The following is a 24270-nucleotide window of genomic DNA, read 5'->3' on the forward strand; positions in this document are numbered from 1 at the left end:
GGATGCCCTCAGCAGAAACACAGCTTTCTAGTGGCACTAGTACACTACATGGCCAAAAACACTGACATAATAGCTAAATAAATGGGGATTAAAACATACAGTATATATGCAGGCCTTGGTTGGCCATGGCTCAAACGGCCGAGCCATTGTAGTGTTGTTACACAGGGCTCAGTTCTGGCCTGAGGTCATGTCCTGATCCTCTCTCATCTGAGTCTCCAGTCCCACTCAATTCCTGTCACCATCTCACACCGCACTATTCACTTTTTTTATCACTTGCCAATTTGGCTATGGTGCTTGCCACGAAAATGCATGTACATTCAACTGGCAACATCCGTAGACGTTAATCTTACTAGCCACGCATACAGTACACTACCATTCACTACCAGTCAAAGTGGCCGGTAAGTTTTATTTTCTTACAATCACCTGTAAGATCACACAACTGCTTCTGTGACACACACACACACTTTGGGCAGTCATGCCAGCCCATTTTTTGGTTGTTTTAAACTGTATAATCTCTTCTTCGCAGCCATGGGATAAACACTCCTCTCTCTTAACTACCTGTTCATATTAAAGCTTCCAGCCCTCCCATTTTGTGCTCCTAATGTAGGCCAACATACTCTTTCCAGTAGTTCCCTGCAGCACAAAACTGTTTCTGTGAGATACGTTTTAAAGGATAACTTGCTCACATTACCCTGGACTTGTCAGTACCTGAGATTTTTTTCTTCAGCCTATTCCGAGATTCTGGTCATAGTAATGGGGGCAGGCGCTTGTTTACATTTAAAAAATAAATAAAAAAAATCTTGATTTATTCCCAATAACATCCAAAAGGTTATGCAACATCAGCAGACAACTAGCAAACAGCAATACCTTTTGGAATAATAATTGGATTAGGCCTATGTTGAGAAAGTTTTTTAATGTAAACAAAGTCTGCCCCCATTAGAATAGCTCATATCTCAGAAAGGGCTGAGTGGAAAAATGCAGCATCACTGGGTACTGACAAGTCAAGGGTAGTGTGAGCAATACAACAGCGTATTTTATTGTCCGAAGTTATCCTTTATTTTTTTCCTCCAGTGGTGGCAGCCTGTCTGAGGTGTGCTGCGTCACTCTGAGGATGTCTGCCACCCCCCACTCTTGGCCTTTATCTACTGAATGAGATATGACACCAGCAGTGCAGAGCTGTGTCAGGTCCAATAAGCCACAATGTAATGTCACAGGAACGACTTCTTTGAGGAGCGAGGATTTTCCCCTCAAATCTTCTTACGCGATCGTTCTACAGCTCCTACAACGGTTTTAAAACAGATGGTCCATTATGCAGAACAATAAAAATAATCTTTGGAAGTTTAGCCAAAAAGTTGACCACCATGATGTCACAACCATTCTGTGGGACTTTTAACCAATCACATAGGCCTGTGCGATGACACTCCTTATAAAAGGTCCGTAACAATGATCTGTGCTCCCAAATGTTAAATGACAAGTTTTGGACGCTCAGTCCAGAGTGGCACTTCGATGAAGGACCAAGTGTCCGAAACGTGGCATTTAACTTCCATTTCCAAAATGGTACCCCTCTAGGCCCTAGAGCCCCCGTTACCCCCATCCCCAACTTCTGAGGTGTGGTCTGAAGCCATCCAGACTACTGCCAGCCTGTTTAGGAGGACTATGTGTGGATAAGTGTTTGGGGCAGGTTTTATCCACGGATTTAGGCACATAGAAATCAACAGAATTTAGTTCAAATTGGTGTCTCTACGTGTTTTTTTGAGCATTTTTAGGCTGGAAAGCATCACTCACATCTGGCAACCCACATTCTAGTAGTTTTGAAATCCCATCAGTTTAGACAGTTATGCATCACTGCTTGCTAATAGCTATACATACAGTAGGCCTGTACTGAAAGTAGAATGAATAATTAATAAAGTGATTAATTTGCAATCTGGAAAAATGTGAGAAGACACTCACCATTTACAAATAGGTGAACTTCACAGTTAACAATTACAGTATTCTGCAGTGATTCCTGCTAATTGAAGACTGAAGATAGAACCTTGCAGGCAAATATGCCTAGAAAAATTGAAAAAGAATTAGCCTATGTGGATTCCTGCTAATGAAATGGAAGTTGAAGGAACATCACATTCCCCTCCCACGCAAATGGGAAACCACTTTGTGAAAACATGAAATGACTTTGTGCCACAGCCATTCTGCCCATAAAGGTCACGGATGACGTCATTTCATTTAAAAAGGAAGAATATTGGCGCTGGATAAATGAACTCAAACCTGTTTTCTCATAACTGAAAAAGCAACCAAATGAACGCTGTATTATTGGGGATTTGTTGAGGGATTTGCATCGGCAGTTCCCAAAATTAGAGAAATGGTATCACTTACTGCTTTGAATATCATAACTCCTACATTTGAGATGTATTAATCTAGGTCCCAATATTCTCTGTTACACAGATCTTTCACAATAAAAGTACTATTTGACTTGACTGTGACTTCTCTTAGAATTGGGGGCTGTACTGTTCACCCCCCATTGAGAAACAGCACTCTAGTCCAATAATAATAATATAATAATACTTTCGTTTTATATAGCGCCTTTCAAAACACCCAAGGACGCTTCACAGAGTGTTGTGTTAGGAAGTGTTTGTGTGAATGCATGTAAGTGAAAGTGCTTGTGGAACAAGCAGCCATAAGCCTCCAGGAAGAGATAGCAAGAAGTTAACAAGTACCATATCGCCGTATTAGAAAAAGTCCTTTATTTTACAAAATAAAACAGTGGCTGCCACTGGCTGCTATGATAACGTCCTCACAAAACAGGAAATCCATAATCTTCACGAGCAGTCATTTGACTTTTAAAAACAAAAAACAAACGATTAAAAAAAAAGAACAAAGAAAGAAAAAGGTCACAGACAAATCAACAAATAAATGCGAGACAACAACCATGTTACAGCCATCGCACGAGTCATAAAGAATGTCCATATTCCTGGAGGATGTTCCAATAAGATGGTTCAGTTACTAAACAAGTGAACTCGGAATAAGTAATAAACCTACTAATAGTGGAGCCCTGTGCCTTTATTCTCTAATAAAAAAAGGTCAGAGGGCTATAGAATTAGGTGCTTGACCACCTTCTCCGTGTTCAGAGTAAGTTACTAAACCTTCTTAATGGCAGTAGCCCCATGCTCACGATTTTATCGAGCATGAACAAGGTCAAGAGGTCAAGGTCATAGAGGTCATTTCTTGGCGTATGTGATCTTCATGGCGCAGGTGGCGGTGATTCGGAAGCCCTGTAGCGCGTCCTTGGCGACGCCTGCCTGGCCCTCGTTCTCGAACTCCACGAAGGCGATGTCGTGCTTGCCGGGGACGAGACGCACCTCTTTGAAGCCGGGGAACCTGGAAGGAGGGAGGAAGGGAACGTGGCTTTATCAAAAATTGTCTAGTAGAGCAAGATATATCAAGCCCATACTTTTCCGGGATCCATGTTACGCCAGGTGAACGCCCTCTTTAGGAGTCTTAAAGGGGTATGCCACTATGTTGGGGCTTAATACAGTTAAAGTCGTTGGCTGGAGTTTATAAAGGTGGTAAAGTGTCTTATTTTTCATGCAAGCCGTTGTCTTGCTTTAAGACAAGTTAAAAGAGGGAATATGTCGCTAAGCTAGTGAAAGTCAATGGATCCGTGTAGCATGTAAGCCCCAAAATAGTGGCATACCCCTTTAAGGTTGAGAATAAATGGAGTTCCCTTAGTGCTGCAGATGGTGGTAGCGCACAACTTATGCAGGCAGTCACCAAATGCCACAGAAAGAGGAGAAAAAGGAGGGGGACAACGCCCCCTCAAGAGACCGAACTGTAGCACACTCCTTCGCATTGGGTGGGCAGAGTTTGACTTATCTTAATCTACTTAACATTTTTTGGTTTTATGGCTGTATGAAGAAAGGACACACGTGACTTGAAGAAGGCCGACAGGCCGAAACGTTGTCACATTAAAAACTGTTTATTTAACTTGAGAGTGTGCGGCACTTCTCTCCTCCTGCAATTGTATTTTCTGATTGCCAGCACCTCTGTTTCTGGTGTGCGTTTTGCACCTCCACTCATGTATGAAGAAAGGACAACATGACAAGTCACTTGTATAAGACAATAAGGGGATACCTGTGTGATATTAGGGAACCGGGCCAGTCTTTTAAATTGTACAAGCAAAAAAAAAAAACCTTTTAAAATCAGGCAACAGTAAATAGATTAATTTTTGGGGATGGAGTGATATATGCACCAGATGTTGTTAACCTGAGTCTAGAAACGAAACGTGTTTTTAAAAAAAATCAGCGACATGGTCAGTGTGCGGGAGTAAAAAAAAAAATACAAAAAAATTGGACAGTGGCACCAGGACAAACGATAAGACTGTCACACATGCACGCGCAAACGCACACACACACGCACGCAAACATACACACGCGTGTGCAAACACACACACACACGCAGGTGCAACACACACACACACACACGCGCAAACACACACACACACACACACACACGAACACACACGCACACGCGCAAACACACACGCACATGCGCAAACACACGCACACGCGCAAACGCACACGCGCAAACACACACGCACACGCGCAAACACACGCGCACACGGGCACACCGTACTGTAAGAAGGAACGCTAGTGTCATAATGTATAAAATGAAACCCATTTAACTCTATTTAGTGTCCACTAACTATGGCTGTGAACCATCCTCGGAAGTGAAGCATACACTACATCAACATGGCCATTTTTTAAATCCAGAATCTTGTACTGGTTGGAGCTTCTCATATGCAGTGGCACTAGGACACAAGAGGAGGTGACGATGATTAAAAACACAGAACACACACATTCATCCTGTACAGCAAGGGCCCTGAATTCTGCTATTTTCCACGAGGTCTACACAAAATTTGATGAACATTGGTGAGGCAATATATTGACATTTTCCCCATCTATTGCTCTGTACTGTTATTTTTGTGAAGTGCACTGAATTGCCTCCCACCGTGTACAAAATGAAATGGCCTCCCACTGTGTACAAAGTCTAAATGGAAGCGACTGCTGCCTGCCTTGCCCTGGCCAGTGGCGGGGGAGGAAGAGAATCCAAACGACAAAAGCATTAAGCTCAATTAAGTTCATTTTATTGAGTGCCGACTTTACTGATGGCTCTTGTTGATAAGTTACTTTGGTGCCGAACACTGAACCCACCCCATCCTGTGTGTACAGAATGTGCTTTCAAAAAGGAACTTACGTGCATTTGTTGGGGTGTACAACCATGCATCCACGCACGTATGCATTGAACACACTTAACCCATTGATGCCTAAAGCACCTGCAAAAAACGCCTGCTGAATGCCTAAGCCCTTGTTGGGAAAGTTGCCCTCAGCCTTTAAAAACCTAATTATCTTAGGTTTTAAATGCAACTATTACATGTTTTTATGTGCATCAGATGCTAATAGTAGAGCGGCTACAGGAAAAATCGTGCAAATTATGATACAAGCGTGAAATTCGGCAAGTATGTGCTCAAGACCCATACGATCAAATCTACCCGATTGGCCACTTGAAATGGCGGCCATTTTCCAAGATGGCCGCCAAAAAAGACCCCAGAAATTGATTTATTGCATAGAATTGACCTAGAAAATTATGATACAAGCATGAAATTCAACATGTATGTGCTTAAGACCAATACGATCAAATCTACCTGATTGGCCACTTGAAATGGCGGCCATTTTCCAAGATGGCCGTAAAAAAAAGACCCCAGAAATTGATTTATTGCGTAGAATTGACCTAGAAAACTATGATACAAGCATGCAATTCAATATGTATGTGCTTACGACCAATACGATCAAATCTACCTGATTGGCCACTTGAAATGGTGGCCATTTTCCAAGATGGCCGCCAAAAAAGACCCCAGAAAATGATTTATTGCATAGAATTGACCTAGAAAATTACGATACAAGTATGAAATTCAACATGTATGTGCTTACGACCAATACAATCAGATCTACCTGATTGGCTACTTGAAATGGTGGCCATTTTCCAAGATGGCTGCCAAAAAAGACCTCAGAAATTGATTTGTTGCACAGAATTGAGAAAGGAAATTATGACACAATCAAGAAATTTGGCCATTATATGCTTAAGACCAACACAATACATTCTAAGGGATTTCCCAGTTTAAATGACTGCCATTTTCCAAGATGGCTGACAAAAAATACCATAGAAATGGATTTGTTGCACAGGATTGATCAAGCAAGTTATTATACAAGCATCAATTTAGGCATGAATGTGCAAAAAAACAACAATACAATCAAATTTACCTGACTCAACACTTGAAATGGAAGCCATTTTACAATATGGCTGCTAAAACACTGAATTTAGCCCAGAAGTGAGCAAGAAAATGATGATACAAGTATGTAAATTTGTGTGTTTGTGCTTAAGAGCAATATAATCAAATCCCCCTCATTTGCAACTTGAGAACTTCACTAATTGCAATTAATCTACCAGATGTGGCCCAAATAAACAATCACTATGTTTGAATTTCCAATGAATTCATCATAGAAGGAAACATAATCAAGCAGAAAGGCACATAACTATAGGTTACCAAGGGTAACCCTGGTTCTCTGAGGGATATGAACAAGACATCTCACTATGGGTAACGCCCTTTGCGTGGCCATTTCCCAAAACTTGCTTTCAATCATGCCGTCAGACCAATGAGCTGAGCAGATGGGGATCCCGCCCCCTCGGGAGCTGAGCAGATGGGGATCCCGCCCCCTCGGGAACAAAGCCGAGGTGTGCCGGGCTCTGATCTTCAATCTGAGACAACTAACCTTTGAGCTTGTGGGTGAGTGTGGCAATCTGGCGAGATGTCTCGTTCATCTCCCTCAGAGAACCAGGGTTGCCCTCGGGGATCCTATATAGGACTGGGTACCGAAATTCAATTATTTGATGGAACCGAATTAAAAGCTAAGGTTCTACTTGGAATCGAAACGTGCCTTGTCTGTCGGTTCCACGTTTCGGTTCCTGAAGTCTGACTGTCAGAGCCATCAAATGTGTGTTTAAGCACGCGGCCACAAGTGTCACAAACTGACCACGCTCCTCCTCTTCCCGTTTCGCACCTCATTTAAACGATTGATAAGACAGCTGATATTCAACCAGCTGATTGTACTATTGAGAAACAAAAACATGCCGTCGAAAGCGTGGCTATATTTCAGGAAAGTAGATAAGGAAGGAGCGCGCTGCAATAGCCTATCTGCGATAAACTAATAGGCTATCATGCAAGAATGGCAATACATCCAACCTGTTCAAACACCTGCTCTTGCATTCGATTAACTTGCGTGCGGAGTTGCAGCATCTTTACAACGGCACTGTCAACCTCAACTATGCTATACCGTCAACCTCAACCATGACCTCGACTCTTCAGGAAGATGTCTCTGACTCCTTGGAAACATGTTTTTCCATGAAAAGAGCTAACTTAGAAAGAACTGGTCTTGTGTTGGGGACGCACAAGTGTAGCCTATTTAGACCGTCGGTTTAATTCGAGGGAACAAAGAACACAGCGAGAAAAAAAGATTTCCTCTCTATCAGGCTGGATAATAACGCCATTGTTTAGGCTTGAAGTAGCGGCCGCTTAAGGTTAAATAACTGTGGATTGAAAGAAGAACATAAAAAACGTGCCGTAAAAAACTGTAAAAAGCTAAGAATCTCAGCTTTCGAACAAGCCCTAACACATGTCTGTAGGTCTAGGTTAAGGAGATCGCTGGCTGTTAGGAAAAAAATGACGAGATTAAAAAAATGGTTGGGAAGCGCTATTTTTTCACTTGCAACAGCGGCCGCTTACAGTTCAATAACTTTTGAATGAAAGAACATAAAAACGTGCCGTAAAAAACTGTAAAAAGCTAAGAATCTCAGCTTTCGAACAAGCCCTAACACATGTCTGTAGGTCTAGGTTAAGGAGATCGCTGGCTGTTAGGAAAAAAATGACGAGATTAAAAAAATGGTTGGGAAGCGCTATTTTTTCACTTGCAACAGCGGCCGCTTACAGTTCAATAACTTTTGAATGAAAGAACATAAAAACGTGCCGTAAAAAACTGTAAAAAGCTAAGAATCTCAGCTTTCGAACAAGCCCTAACACATGTCTGTAGGTCTAGGTTAAGGAGATCGCTGGCTGTTAGGAAAAAAATGACGAGATTAAAAAAATGGTTGGGAAGCGCTATTTTTTCACTTGCAACAGCGGCCGCTTACAGTTCAATAACTTTTGATTGAAAGAACATAAAAACGTGCCGTAAAAAACTGTAAAAAGCTAAGAATCTCAGCTTTCGAACAAGCCCTAACACATGTCTGTAGGAGAAGGCGATCGCTGGTTATATATATATTTAGGCCTATATATCGTTTAGATTAGGACTCTTTAGCTTAGATTCACCATGGCGTGAAAGCACAGTGTTGTCGCGGCTACTTGCAGCAGCTGATCATACGGCCCAGTTCTAGGCTACCTGTAGCCTATGGAAATGCGTGCGAGACAGCACCATCGAGACCCCGTCAAGTTTCATGGATAGCCTATTTATGAAGCCTAGTTGTGTTAGAACAGTTCTGCAGTACCTAGTAGAAAAGCACTGGGTAGCGTAGGCTACATTAAAAAATCATGTCAGGCACGCTTGACATAGGATTGGTAGGCCTACCAGAAGTGAAGTTGCACCGTACAGCAGAACAATTTTAATCAGACATGAGTACATTTATCAGTATCAAAACCGTTTAATATAGCCTACTTGCCAAGCCATGCAGAGAGGACAACTTGCAGCATGCAATTATTCATGAATGCTGTATAGAATTAAATGCCTTTAACCCGCCATTGCTTAAGTCACGAGGAGCTCCGCCTTGTGGCAGGCAGGGAAACTCATGATTTACAGACCCGTTACGCCATCTACTGGCCACTTTGGGTAACTGCAGGTTTCTAGGAACCGAAAATGGAACCGTTCTGGTACCGGAACCGAAACGAAGGAACCGGAAATGGAACCGGAACCGAAAATTGTCAATCAATACCCAGGCCTAATCCTACAGTTCTCTTTCAGTTGAATCACTCGACATCTTACTATGGGTATTGAAAAACTCCTGATTGCATTGCCAGTTACCTAGAATGCGCAAGCAAAAGCCTGGCCGCAGCACAGACCCTTCCTGCCGATGCCCAGAGCTGTTGAAGGCGGAGAGGCAGCGTCCATCAACAGCGATAAGCGACACGGCTCGCCCAACAGCCGCCCAAGGGCCCAGGGGCCAGGGGCAAGAGCTGCACCCGAAGGGTGCACTTGGAAGAGCAGGGGAGGCAAGCCCCTAATCCCTCCAGACAGACACCAACCATGGGGAAAGTTGATACCAGTACCAACCTAGGGGTTAGGCAGGCACTTGACACACCGCCCAGACTCGGCCTACCGGTGTCAATAAAGTGTTTAGAGGGCAGATCCCGGCAACGCTAGCGGGGGAACAAGAAAGAGGCGCAGTCTTCGTTCCGAACCCGGAGGGGGAAGAGGGGTTAAGCACGGGGCGCACAAAGGCAGCGTCCAGACATCCAATACCACGGAAAGCACACAGTGGAGGGAACCCAGGGCACGGAAACCACCCGTCTGAGTGTAACCAAGAGGTATAGCGAGGCCCCCAATATCAAGAGGTATTCCCCAATGGAAAACCAGGCCTTGGCACAAGGGGGAATATCCAGCATGTTCAGTACACAACACCTGCAGGTGCAACTGAGAGGCACCATGCCCAAGACCGCCAGGCAAGCTTGAGCTGCCATGCGATCTTGCTGGCAGAAAAGACCCAGTCATTCTCCAGCAGGGCCGCAGGTCCAAGTTGCGGACGGAGAACCGAGTAGCAACCACCACCACAGCGAGCCGGCCAAGAAAGCCCCGATAGACACCTGTTTGAGGGCACACACTGTGGTTCCCAGGGGGACATCAAAGACGCACTTCCCCTCGATCAGGCAGCCTGGTCGAGCAGGGGCCTGAGATACTTCATTGGAGAAGTATGATCTAGCTAACCACGGGCGCCCTACCCAGGGACAGCGCTCCAGGCAGCACAACTGACACTCGCGCTCCTGCTGAGACGCGCACAAGTAAGGGGTGACCGACCCAAGGGAGACACGGGTAATGCGTCCTATTAGGAGAGGCGAGGATTCAGGTGGCCTTGCCACAATCAGTCTTGTGTTCCACAGAACTTGTGCCTGAACGTCAACCACCATTAGCGGAGGTCGGGTGCGCAAAGGGGACAGCACAGTGGCTGGAGAGGGCAGCCAGGGGAGGATGTTCATATCTTCGAATGTCCCAGGCTGACAAGCCAGAGCAGTTATGTGATTAGCTAAATTAAACATGTTTAATGTCAAGTCCACAGCGAATAACGCATATTCATGACAAAGCTTGTTTCTGGTGTTCACGCACCTTCTGTTTAACAGCAATATCGAGAGAACCATGAATTGCTGTTATTAGCATATTATTACCACACTGTCATCGTATTATCAGCATGTCATAACCTTGGGGACCATTGACATTAAGTTAAGAACTGGCTTATGTGTCATTGCTGAACATTTTAATATCTGTATCACTTCATCATCTATGGAAACATATTTGAGGAGAGTGAACAATTATTTCCACCAAATTTGCAATTTGCACATTTCTAGGGTCTTTTTGGACACATCGTCATCACATTTTAAGTAGTAAATCAAGTATATTTGATTGTAGGCCTATTGGTCTTAATCACATACATGCCGAATGTCATGTGTCCATCATAAATTGCTTGGATAATTCTGTGCAATAAATCATTGTCTAGGGTCTTTTTTGGCAGCCATCTTAGAAAATGGCCGCCATTTCAAGTGACCAATTGGGTAAATTTGATTGCACTGGTCTTAAGGGCATTAATGTTGAATTTCATGCTTTTATCATAATTTGCTAGGTCAATTCTATGCAATAAATCTATTTCTGGGGTCATTTTGGCGGCCATCTTGGAAAATGGCCACCATTTCAAGTGCCTAATCAGGTAGATTTGATCGTATTGGTCTTAAACACATACATGTTGAATTTCATGCTTGTATCATAATTTTCAAGGTCAATTCTATGCAATAAATCAATTTCTGGAGCCTTTTTTGGCGGCCATCTTGGAAAATGGCCACCATTTCAAGTGGCCAATCAGGCAGATTTGATTGTATTGGTCTTAAGCACATACCTGCCAAGTTTCATGCTTGTATCATAATTTGCACGATTCAAGCCAAATTGGCCTTGTAGCCGCTCTACTATAAGACCCTCATCTTGCATTAGAAGGTGTTCATTCACCTGGTAAATGCGTCTCCAGGCACCAAAGGACAAACAACATATACGAGTCATCAGGCTAAAATGGGCTAATTGAACGCACGCAGACGCACACACACTACGTCAACAACAAAAGCATGCATGTTGTTTCTTACTGGTTGAAGAGCATGGAGAGCATCATCTCGTTGGTTTCTTCTGGGAGGTTGTTAAGGAACAGGATGTAGTTTGGAGGGTTATCAGGAACCTGGAAAGACAGACAAGAGAGACGATTTGCTTACAGTACATACTGTACCAGTTCAGTTGAGATAGGCTACCTATTGCGCAGTGCAATTAGAATTCAGAACGTGCCAAGGGTAAAAGTAAATTTAGTGATTTTATATGGACAAGACAAGACAATTTCTTGGAGATCATTTTTCCAATTAGTCGCAACCCAAATGGCAATATTCAGTTAATTTTGAGTAATTTTGCAGCCCTTGCCCAGTGTGTCTGGAACTGTCACTCATTGAAAGGAGGAGGGAGGGAGAGAGAGAGATTGTGCACCTCCCACGTAAGGGTGCCATTGCAGAATTATCTTTCAATCATTGAGTTCTTCTTCAGATTACCTACCTAACTCATTGATAGGGTCAGTCATTGCAAAACATCAGTGTTTCTCAACCTTTTAAAAAAACAAAAAAGAAACAAAAAAACAAACGGCCCCTGCCGTCTCAGATCAGAGCCCCTGGTCTTGCTGGCTTTATTTCTTGTTTTAATTGGAGTTCATGCCTCAGCCTCAGCACTCAGCCCATTTCAAGTGTATTTATTTGGGCGTCTCTGTTCTCCTCCAGACCCAGTCATGAACCTGCAAGCTCCATCAGCTGAGTCAAGAGAAAAGTTTTACCAACGTCCAACACCGAGCTGTTCAAGCTAGCACCCATTATACCCCGGGGCATGATGACATCGAGCCTCACGTCAATAACAGTAAATGGACGATTTAAATGAAAATCAGTTTGGGCTTTTTTCCTTTGTGTTCTCCAGACCCAGTCATGAACCGGCTAGCTCAATTAGCAGAGTCAGCAGTTTGATGTGTCGGGGAGAAAAGTTTCAGCAATGTCCGGCACTGAGCTGTGCGGATGGAAGGAGAGAGGGATGGGGAGAGAGAGAGAAAGAGAGAAAGATGAGGGCGAAAAAGAGAGAGAGAGAGAGAGAGAGAGAGAGAGAGAGAGAGAGAGAGAGAGAGAGAGAGAGAGAGAGAGAGAGAGAGAGAGAGAGAGAGGAAGGAAGAAAACAACGAGAGAAAGAGAGAAAGAATAGGGAGCGAGAAAGAGAGTCCTACTAAAATCTGCCCAGAGCTAGATGCTGCAACCCCTAAAGACGTATTTATAGATATGTGCCTGCTCGTAAAAATGAAAGTCAATAGCGTGTTTTATTGGCCAATTAGAAATACAATGTAATCCAAGGAACAAGCTTTAATCTCCCACGCTCTAAACGTCTGGCTTTGCAGACGGGCATTATTCAACGAGGACAGAGGTCTTTGTAAAAAAACAAGGCAGGGGTGCATTTCTCAAAAGAGAGGTTGTTAGCCTGTTAGCAACTTCGGTAGTTGCCAATGGAAAAATGCATTGAAAACAACAAAGTAGCTAATGTAGTAAGCAACTTTGGTTTTGAGAAATGCACCCCAGCACTATTCGATACTACCCTCCTCAACATTAAAGGTCAGATCACTCAGACAAAAAAAGTGGGTTCTTGGTTGATTAGCACAGCATAGCGATCTCTACAATACAATACCTGGATGGGGCAGGTACGGTGTCAACCAAATTAATTCAAAACAACACCAGTGTTACAATCAATTTGATTGACTGCTACAATCTGTTGACTGTTGACCGGTAATGTAAGGTAAGGTGACTTTATTTATATCCGAAGGTAGATTTGGTTGCAGGTAAAAGTAGCAAAAGCTCACACACACACACACACAACACAGTACTGACATCAGTCACAATACAAACTGGCATAGACAACACAATACTAATGACAAAGGACAGTAACAAAAACAAAACGAGGACAACAAAAAACAGAACATGACACAGACAAGTGTTCCAAACAAGGATATAGAAAAGAATAAATAAGTGAATATATCGTATAAATAGATCTATAAAAACAGGGCTAAACCTTAAAAGTAGGACTCATGTGCTGTTCATGTGTGTTTTAATAGAATAAGGGATTAAAACAGCATCTATACCTCTGTCAACATGGACCTTTGAATTTCCCCTCGCTTTGCTTTGCTCAATTTCCTTGCATCTATTTTTTGTTGTAAGGAACTTCACAAAGGATAAAGAAAGCGGCCTGCACACCTTGAAAAGTTACCGTTTGCTGTTGTGAGTGACTATTTCAGAAGCGGTGACTTTTCAGAGAACAACCCTGCTACAATTACAGCCAAGCCTATTATTTTGAAAACTGTTGTTTCGGTCAGTCAGTCAAACTCGGGCAATTATATAAGACAGACATGCAGGAAAGCAGCCAATTAGGTGACATGGCCAATTAGGTACTTCACATCCCTGTGTACAAGACAGAGAGAATGTGCAACAGTTTCTTCCCTCTCAAGCCATCAGATTTTTAAATTCATCATCATCATCATCATCATCATAATTGTTATTATTATACCATTCTTTTCCTATTATTCATTCATTACTATACAGCAGAGAGCAGTTGTCCTTTCACTGCCAATTGTGCCAGCACAAGACAGCACGTTGTGACAAATAAAAATCTTGAGTCTTGAATCCTTACCTGTGTGGCTGGAGGAGGAGGTTGTGATGCACCCTGGGTAGAAAAAAAACAAGAGGAGAAGAGAGGACATTAGCGAGTACCATAGACAGAATACGGCAACCAGACTCCCGGCATCTGGGACCTGCGTTTCGTCAAACTTCACACAAGGGCCTTCTGGTTGCCTCACACAACCATCTGAGGACCATGAAAATCGGAATCATTTCTGAACGAATGAGCCAATCAGGATCACGGTGTGGGATTTTCCATAGATGAGTCAGAGTGGGCTTAAACCATGTGGAATCGGAATGAAAAACTTAATGTAAACGTAGCAAATGTGACAAAAAAACTGAACTGGATAAAGAAATACAAATATAGCAGACTTCATGAATACTGGATGACTCAGTTCTTCTTTCTCTTCTTCCTTAAAAAAAAACCCCTCAAAAACTTGACAAACTTTGAGAGATCCCCTGAAGTCATCTTAAGCAAATATAGGAAGATTGACAGGCAGCGACTTTAGAACTTCATGGTAGATCAAAGAAGCAAAAGTTAATACGATAATAATAATAATGATAGGCAGCACTTCAGAACTTCAGGGTAGAAAGGAGAGGATCCGTTCCGGTCAGCCAGATTGCGTTTCAGAGCAAAAGTGTGTGCGTACCTGTGTGTGTGAGAGAGAGATACAGTGTGTGTGTGTCTGTGTGTGTGAGTGTGTTGGTGCGAGAATGAGTGTGTTGGTGCGAGAATGTGTGTGAGTTTGTGCACATCATTAATAAATGACTGTGACAGAGAGTGTGTGCGTTCTTAGTGCTAGAATGTATGTCCGTCCGTGTGTGTGTGTGTGTTGTTAATATGACTGGCATGACATAACCCTACCAGCTTCTTACTGGCTGCATGTTGCTGTGCGTGTGTAAGTGAGTGTGAGAGAGAGAGTGTGTGTGTGTGTGTGTGTGTACGTGTGTGTGACATCACTCACCCCTGCCGGTTTCTTATTGGTTGCCTGCTCTTGGGCCTTCCTCTTCTCCTTCTTCTTCTTCTCCTTGTCACCGTACGTGCCACGCATCTTGGAGATGACCTCTGAGTCCGTCTTGGCATACTGAATACGCTGTGGAAAACAAGAGAAGAAGAAGAAGAGGCACATTAGAGTTCGTCTTGGCATGAACCGCAAGACAAGAAGACAGACATTAGAGTACAGTAGGGAGGCTCTGTCTTGGCATACTGAATACCCTGTGGAAAACAAGAGAAGAAGAGGGACATTAGTAAGTAGAGTACGATACAGTAGAGAGTCCGTGTGAACACGGCACACAACGAAATTGCATTCATGCCTTACCTGTGCAAGGGGACAGCGCCCCAATTGGGCCCCAAGGGAGCAATGCGGCGGGACGGTACCATGCTCAGGGTACCTCAGTCATGGAGGAGGATGAGGGAGAGCACCGGTTAATTACAACCCCCCCCCCCCCCCAACCTGGCGAGTAGGGAGTCGAACCAGCAACCTTTGGGCTACAAGTTTGACACTCTAACCGCTTATCCATGACTGCCTTGAGAATACTGAATACACTGCGGAAGAGAAGAAAACCGTCTTGGCATATCCTACACAGGAGGATAGTTATTACTATTGACGAGGGTACAGTAGAGAGAGACTCCATCTTGGCATACTGAGTGCGCTGCGGAAGAAAGGAAGAGTGATATTGCTACTGACTAGCGTAGTCTAGCGTAGCATACTGAATATGCTGCGGAAGACAAGTACAGAAGACGAGTCTCATTACTGCGGAGGAGTAGGGCAGGGTTGAGTCTGGGTACGTTCCAATATGAGACCTTGCGTCCTCCACTTGTGCTTTTGGTCTCGTACCAGGAAGTAATATGTCATGATGACATCACTGACAACAGCATTATATTTCAATATCTCGCAAATGCTCAATTGTAATGTCATTTTCTGATTTGCAATTGGGATGGTGAATGAAGATAGTCCCCAAAAAATTGACAGCTGGGAAACTTGTTTTCTCGACGGAGGAGGGGCCAGGAGGCCAGAAGCACAAGAAGAGGACGCAAGGTCTCATATTGGAATGCACCCTCTGTCTTAGCATACCAATGGTGATATATAATGGAAGAAAAAGTGTGTGTCTTTTACAGTGAAGAGTATGTCTTGGGCATGCTCAATACACCTCAAGCTGGTAGATACAGTTAGGTAAAGTAGAGAGTCTGTCTTGTCATGTTCAATAGTTGAAGGAGAGGATTGTGCACATCCCAGGGAAAGCAGGATGAAGGTCAACTGTAGCTTTCAGAGTGACGAGTTCGCACACTTAGAATCCTTTTTGTTGTGTTTTATTTTTTCATGGCAGGATAACGTTTCGACCTCAACAGTCTTCTTCAGATTCTCAAATTCTTCAGAATCTGAAGAAGACCCTTGGCATGTTCAATACACTACAGAAGAGAAGAGAGTTACCGTAGATCAGAGTATACTAGAGCTTAGGGCTGCACGATTATGGAAAAAAAATCATAATCACGATTATTTTGGTCAAAATCGTAATCACTATTATTAATCACGATTATTGATTTTTTGCAGATTTAAAAAAAAATTATACCAAGATGAAATATAACCAAGAATGAATTACATTTAGGAAGAGCAAAATAAAATGAATTGTAATAATTATGTAAAGGCAATAGCATAAAACTTGAAACACCAGCCTGTCAGTATGTTCTGGCTGCAAGGACGCTCTAAAAGGTAGCTCACTATTGCCACGATTAAATCACGATTGAGATCACAACTTCGATTTCACGATTTTATCACGATTTTCAATTGTTTTCGATTAATTGTGCAGCCCTACTAGAGTTCCATTACTGATTGATGAATAAAAGGTGTCCAGGGTGCCCAACATGTCAGCAGTTTCTGACATGAGTCATATCTGTCAGTGACATGCCAAACAAATGTCACATTTCCCTAAACCGCATCTACCGTATGTGAAATAAATAGATCAGTGAAAGAGGGGCCACAATGTGATTGTTGTGCAAATGTAAAGACTCATGGGTGTGTGACATAAAAACTCGAACACAGGTTATTAGATTGCTTACAGACCTCTGTAGCAAGAGCTACAAGACGTAAAACCGTACAATATTCTGACAGTGGCAAATGCAGTCTCTGATTGAAGACAAAAGACCCAATATTACTGTATAAATACCGCTTATGCCGTGTTCAGACCAAGAGTGAACTACGCTGCCTGGTGGCGTGGGTAGCAGAAGAAGTTTTGTCTTCAATTCGCTGTATTCGCTCCGTACACAGCATTGACATGTTTGATTTAGCTAATCACAGAACGGCTCTGGCTTGACAGCCTGGGACATTCGGAGATATGAACGTTCCAATTGGTTTTCGCCGAACCGCGTCATAGCTCATTACTATAAGATTAGCTGACTTTTAATTGTTAAAATTCGCTTTGGTCGCTCAGTTCGCTTCGCTCCTGTCGAATTCGCTTTGGTAGCGTTGGTCGCATGCCCTCCATAGAGAAATAATGACTTCCGTCGCTTCCTTCGGTCTTGGTCTGAACACGGCATTACAGATTTTTGTGGCAGAGCTAAAAAAAAAAGCATGACAGAGAACAATATTCTGACGGTGGCAATCAGACATTGGATACTGAAAAAGCAATTCATCCGGATAAAAGCGTGTCGTTAAAAAAGGGGTAACTCTGCAAATATTCATCAAATCGTTCAGCAGCCTCTGCATCTACTTTGCTCCAGGCACATAAATAATAACTCCATCTGCCCGGCTTCCTGGGCTGGTGCACTGCTCAGTTTCATCTCACGCACAAGCACGCGAACGCACACGCACACACGGCGCAAGATTAGCCCACACCAGTGGTTCTCAACCTTTTGAGAAGAAACATCAAGAAACATCCCCCTCACCTCATCATAAACCTGTCAACGATCCACACCAAATATCATTATAGTGGAAAAGAGACAGGGAAATAAGTGGGGAGAGAGAGAGGGGGAAGTATCGGCACATGACCCGGGCCGGAATCGAACCCAGGTCGCCGGCATTAGTAACCCAGTGCCCTATCGGTAGGCCACGCCAGGGCCGCAAATGGGCATTTTGACCCAGGGCAAGGCCCAGAGCAAAAAACAGCATGTCCTCCTGAACCATATAACAATGATGGCACTACGCTCTTTCCTCCCTGGAAGTGCACAGATGCGTGTCAAGACACACATAGATACATACACATACACACACACACAGATACTCACAAATGCACACACACAGGCAGATACACACACACACACACACACACACACACACACACACACACACACACACACACACACACACACACACACACACACACACACACACACACAGACACAGACACACACACACAGACAGACAGACAGATACACACAGCAGTGTTTCCCACAGAAATTTTGGAAACTATGGGGGCAGCCGGGATCTTTTTTTGTCCTGTCTTTTCACGGGCCTTTTTTTTTTTTTTTGAGGGGGGGGGGGGGGGGGGGGTCTTTTCACGGGCCTTTTTTTGGGGGGGGGGGGGGGTGTATTAACACAGTGTAAATGCAAAATGGCAAAACAATGAGTACAGTATGACATTGGCGCATGGAGAAACTATAGGCCTACGCCTACATTTCAGCCATTTATATTTTGAGAAATAAGGCTACATAATACACATGCAGGGGTCTATGTAATGAAAAAAATAATAAAACAAAATAGGAGCAGAGATAAGAATTTAAGATTGCTGTGAAATTGTTAACGCATAAACAAAAAGGGTCTAAGAGGGTAGGCTATGCATTTTCCCCACACACACATTCTACATGAGGGGTGCTGGTCACAGGGCCAGTTTTTCAAAATTCCTCCCATTAAAAGGGCTGAACAACATATTACACATTTATGTCTATATTCACATTCATTACACATTCATTTCTATATGCAGCCCGATGTCTCCTCTGCCTTGTCAATGAAGGCCTGTCACCTAACTCATTACAACTGTAAAACAAAGCCTGGGGAGTGTTAGTAAACTCATCCAAACTGTCCCTTCTCGGAAGGTTTTTTTTTTTTATTGCTCCCAAACCCAAGTTAACTACAACAACTTGACAAGGCTTTTGATCCCTCTCTCTTTCAAGCACTTGTGGTTTTCTCTATAGGATGTATTTACTCCAGGAGGAAAATGCGAAGGAAATCGTAATTGAAATCGCTTTTAACAAACACGGAAATCGTAAAAAAAAAAAAAAATTAAAAAAAAATAAAAAAAAAAAAAAAAAAAAATTTTTTTTTTTTTTTTTTTTTTTACATTTTCGGAAACTATGGCGGCCAAATTTAAACTATGGCGGGCCGCCATAGTTTCCTCAATGTATGGGAAACACTGCACAGACAGACAGACAGACAGACAGGTTTGTACTCATTGAAGTCTACGTTGAAGACTAATTAACTCATCGAGGCTATTCCTCATCCTAATTATAGCAAGGGCAAATACACAATATCTACAGGCCTACCACCCATGAACTAATCCAAAGTGGATTTAATTAATCCTTATTATATGGTGTGACGTCATCGGTCGAATGCTCCATTAATTTCAATGGGGCTCCCCAACGTTCGCACGTCTGTTATTTTTCGATAACGGACGGGTTGGTCTATATCAGACCGCTGTCAATGGCAACAAGACTTTTCACTGCTAAAGCGACTTTTCAACATGACTCTAATCAGCTGCTGTGATAGACAACACCCGTTGTCCTGGCTAGCTGTTGCCTAGCGGTGTTCCACAACGGCACTGTTTTGTTTTGCGCAGCAACAATCTTTTGACATGAAAAACTATAATAAACTTAACATTAAATAGGCCTAAAGAAATGTCCCCGCCATGTGTGAATCATTTAAGTATATCCATATAATAAGCGGGTTAACGTTCGGCGAGTCGGTCGCTTTGTGGAATAGCAGCACTTCAGAGAGAACTCCGCTCCGCGTCGGGGTCTAAAGATTCTCTCTGTCGTGCTGCTATTCCATGGTAGCGACCTTCTCGCCGAACGTTAACCCTTACAAAGTGACTTGCAATTATTTAAGTAGAGGATATTTGCTAGAATTCATGGAGCAGTGTGGGGTCAGGCTGCTGCCAACTAGCAACTTGGGCAGCCGTGTCTTAGCATAGATAATAGGGATGAGGCTCTCACCAGGAAATTCCGATTTAACTATTAATTTTCATTTCAATTATTTGGCTTTCATGACCATCAGTTTTTGTTAAGTTAGTTTCACTTCTTTGTCTTACAGGCTCTCAACAGTGTATGGTTTGGACCAATATAAACACAATCAATAAGATCCAAGTCCAAACAGATTAGAGTTATAGAAGAACTTTCTCTGCTGACTCCATAGCTGAAGTGCCGTTGAGCAAGGCATCTAACACACTGCTCCAGGGACTGTAACCAATACGCTCAGCTGTACTTAAAATAACTGTAACTCACTTTGGGTAAAAGCGTCAGTTAAGTGTAATGTAATGCCTCTGCTCAATTGGATTTCACTTTGACACGAAATGAAAGAAACTTGCTGTATCAGGCTACCACACCACACCATTACACACCAGAGGTGAAGATTTGGAGACAGAGAGGTCAGCGGGACCCTGCAAACTCACGCAAACTGCAGAGAGCGGCTTAAATCGAGCAACAACAAAATAAAAAACCTCACCATGGGCTTGTTGTAGAAGGGGAACCCCTGTAGCTGCCGCAGTGCGTTGGTGGCAGCGGCAAGCTCCTTGAAGACCACGAAGGCCTGGCCCCTCATCTTCATCGTCTTCAGGGCCACGATGTCCAGGACCTGGCCGAACTGGGAAAACAGCAGGTAGAGCGCCCTCTTCAGCTCTGGAGTGGGAGAGGGGTACAAGTTGGGAGTTAAGGGGTTAAAGGGACCACCAAATAATTGTCTAGTAGGGAAAAAAAGTTAATTCAAACTCTGCCCACCCAATGCAAAGGAGTGTGCTCAAGTTCGATCTCTTGAGGGGGCGTTGTCCCCTCCTTTTTCTCCTCTTTCTGTGGCATTTGGTGACTGCTTGCATAAGTTGTGCGCTACCACCGTCTACAGCACTAAGGGAACTCCATTTATTCTCCAAAATTTAGACTCCAAAGGTCTCCTAACCAAAGGTGTCCTAAAGGGGCGTTCACATATCATCACATGGATCCCAGAAAAGTACGAGCCTAAAGGCTCTTAATCTACTAGACAATTCTTTGGGACCACCATTGCAGTCTGATGTGGTTGGCTGACCTGTTATTGTCTTCGCATGGGGATAGAGAGAAATGTAACTTTAATTTCCTTGCATGACCTATGAATATGAGCAATCTAACCATAAAGCCAACTTGACTATGGGCATATCAGACTCAAGAGTGATGTGTGACCCTGCTGCTCTTGAATAAAATTGTACTCTCAGGCACTAAGTGATGACACTGACTTAGTAACAACCCTTTGGCTTGGTTGAAGACATCTGGTGTGTCATTACGGCTCAGTGAAAAAAAATGCACAAGTCCAAAATGGTTCATTTTAATTCCAGAAACGTAGCTAGCTAGAGACACACTATTTTAATAATGCCCATTCAGAGTCAAAACAGTTCTCTGTACAACAAATGAAATATGTGTTATATCTTCAATTTGCACATAACATGCAATGAGTGATGTAACAATAATTAGTAAGACGTACAGAAGTGACAAAGCACCAATTGGACATGAACTACATATCTAAGTCATGCCGTAGTTAGCAGCACATGAACCAAAACACCACAATACTGCCTTGATTGCAGCGAGTTCCCTTGTCTGGATACATTCTTGCTTCAGGCAGCAGACTAGAAATGCCAACACAAAAGATGTCAACTTTGTTCAGAAAGTATAGAACTAACTAACTCGTGAATGCAACCACAAAGTTACTTGGTGGCTAGCTGGCTATCAACATGATCACTCTTCTTTGGATTGTTGTGATGAACCGTGCATTGCCTACTTACCTTCTTTTTTTATTTTGTCGTTTACATTATTTATGTAGATCGTATGATTGGGTCGTATGTCCATGGCTGGTGTGTTTCTGTGTATAAATAAAATGGAAAATTAGAAATAGAAAATGAATGAGATCATTCAGACACCTTGAACACACCAGTCACCACGGATTCCCAGATTCACGCTCCCATCTCATTACACTCCCATTTCATCTCGCTCCCACTAGCCAGACTAACGGTACCACCGCCATATTACGGAGCCAGTTATCTTGTTGATGTTAGTTTTTTGTTTCTAACCCTAACCTTAACCCTAACCCTAAACCTAACCCTAACCTTAACCCTAACCCTAACCCTAAACCTAAACCTAAACCTAACCCTAAATTGCTTGTATGTGGCAGTATATGATAATACGTGAAATATAATCGGGTGGGGACCGCAAGTCCGGGAGTGATAGAAACACCGGGGACCGCACGTCCGGGAGCGAACTCCGTTGGGAGTCTCAGTCTGTATGCCTCACCACGTTAGACAACGCATGCTGAAATAGCAAACAGAAGAAACTGCATTGAAGGGAGCAACTCATAAACAAAACTGTGACACTGGCGCTACATATCTGGATGTAAACCACAGCTGTAAATAATAGTTTAGGAGGGGTAATTCATAAAAAAGGCTCACCACACTGCTTCAACTCCTTTGAATACTCCACCGGAACACACACACACACGGGCTCTACGCGCTCATGCGTCTTTGTGAGAGTTACAAAAAAATCACAGCGCCATCACATGGGGCGGAGGGGGTACTTCAACAGTAAGAGAAGTGTTTATCAAAGATCATTATCATTATTGTAGTCTGATACAGTCAACCAACTTACCAACACATATATCGGAATAAAACAAGGGGATTCAAGAAGAGAAAATTCCAATTTCGTACATCCTTTAGCCTCGATGCATTTGCCAGGTGCCGTGCGATTGTAAGGCAATCGATTGTTTTGTCCTTCCACAGCACCCGTTTGGATGTTTCTTGTCGGCCGATGACGCTGCCCGCCGCTAGTTCGATTATCTTCGCCGAATCATCATGTCAACAGGAAGGATCAGATTGCATTTTCTGTTACACATGGTTTGCTGCTGTCAGAATAGCTGAGTTATAAATGGCATTGTAGTTAACAGGCGACTTGCCTCACGCACGACTGACGATAAGGGGAATCTCAGTTACTAACAAGGTGGTTTCATTGCAAGAGCAGCGGTGGTGGACAAGCTAACAAGCTAAGAAAACCCAACTAGCAAACACTACCTCGGGAGTGTTGTCAAGATCAATGACTGCATAGCTAGTTGGAGCGCACCCTTTCTGTGACTTAAATCGATATATGAAGGCGCGCTCTGGTCAAGTTGTCTAGAATTCATTCAAGGCGACCAACGCCAGACAGCTGGTTGCAGACGGAACCAGCACATCTTTCCTCTGACGCGGGCCAGTAGCTGGGATGTGCAATGGCATCGGTTCGGGTCGCTGTGAGAGTCAGGCCCATGAACAGAAGGTGAGTACCAAAAGCAGCCAGCAAGCCTGCCCTGGTCTTTCTACGATTTTACACAGATAAGACACCTGACCAGACCTGATAATGAAGTCGTCATTGCCAGTAGCAAGGACCATGTTTGTGTGTGACAGTGGCACACATGTTGTCCAGTTATTGCAGTAGATGAGTCACCCTGGCCTGTCCTAAATTTTATATGGTTATCACCTGTCAATGAACTTGCAGATCCACATCCCAAGACAGCGTCTATTTACACTCAGACAGCGAACGACACGTAACGATATGAAGTGAATATTGTGATGAGAGAATCGTCAATTCAGCTTTTTAATGCTCGTGACCCAGGGCATGCTACCTGTTGCTTGTTTGCACAGTTTTAAATATAGCAGCCCGTGTTGCGCCACGTCAATGACAACTCAACAACAACAAAAACCAACAATATCAAGGTCAAGTTGCTTTGGGTTTTGATTCTACTTCTGATGTTGTGTTTGGAATCGCGTAGGGCCTAGTGTGCTACACCCAACATCCTTGTGGTTTTGGAGACCTGTTATTTGATGGGCGTTGACCTTATTAGGAGGGGCGCCTCCAGGAATTTCAGCAGGTTCAACTGGAAAATCCAACAGTATGTTCATATACACTGTTAGAAATTAGAAATTAACTGTCACCCGCTTTGAACTGTCATTGTAGGCAAATATTATCTAGAATAGCATGGCCTACCAATGACTCAGAATGAGTCAGTATCTGAAGAATCTATAATCTCCAGAAATGCTGCATCACCATTCAC

The 24270-nt window shown here is 43.3% G+C and overlaps 2 protein-coding genes across 5 annotated transcripts in view; one reads left to right on the forward strand and one right to left on the reverse strand.

The window, feature by feature from the left end:
* Window positions 1-2718: 2718 nt before the first annotated feature.
* snrpb2 (small nuclear ribonucleoprotein polypeptide B2) lies at window positions 2719-22738 on the reverse strand. Its single transcript, XM_063199498.1, has 7 exons — window positions 22640-22738; window positions 21980-22056; window positions 20680-20852; window positions 14992-15120; window positions 14040-14072; window positions 11435-11523; window positions 2719-3372 (listed from the first exon to the last, which is right to left on the reverse strand). Exons 2-7 carry the CDS (start codon window positions 22041-22043, stop codon window positions 3213-3215), a joined length of 648 nt encoding a protein of 215 aa, XP_063055568.1. The 5' UTR covers window positions 22044-22056; window positions 22640-22738; the 3' UTR covers window positions 2719-3212.
* A 117-nt stretch (window positions 22739-22855) lies between these two features.
* kif16ba (kinesin family member 16Ba) overlaps window positions 22856-24270 on the forward strand; it is a 64871-nt gene continuing 63456 nt past the window's right edge. For all 4 annotated transcript variants that reach the window (XM_063199509.1, XM_063199518.1, XM_063199526.1 and 1 more), the window contains exon 1: window positions 22856-23495. In XM_063199509.1, the coding sequence (XP_063055579.1) occupies window positions 23449-23495 (47 nt within the window). In that variant the 5' untranslated portion in view covers window positions 22856-23448. The remainder of the gene's footprint in view (window positions 23496-24270) is intronic.

This window comes from Engraulis encrasicolus, chromosome 1 (genome assembly GCF_034702125.1).
Source record: "Engraulis encrasicolus isolate BLACKSEA-1 chromosome 1, IST_EnEncr_1.0, whole genome shotgun sequence".
In the NCBI taxonomy this organism is placed as follows: Eukaryota; Metazoa; Chordata; class Actinopteri; order Clupeiformes; family Engraulidae; genus Engraulis; species Engraulis encrasicolus.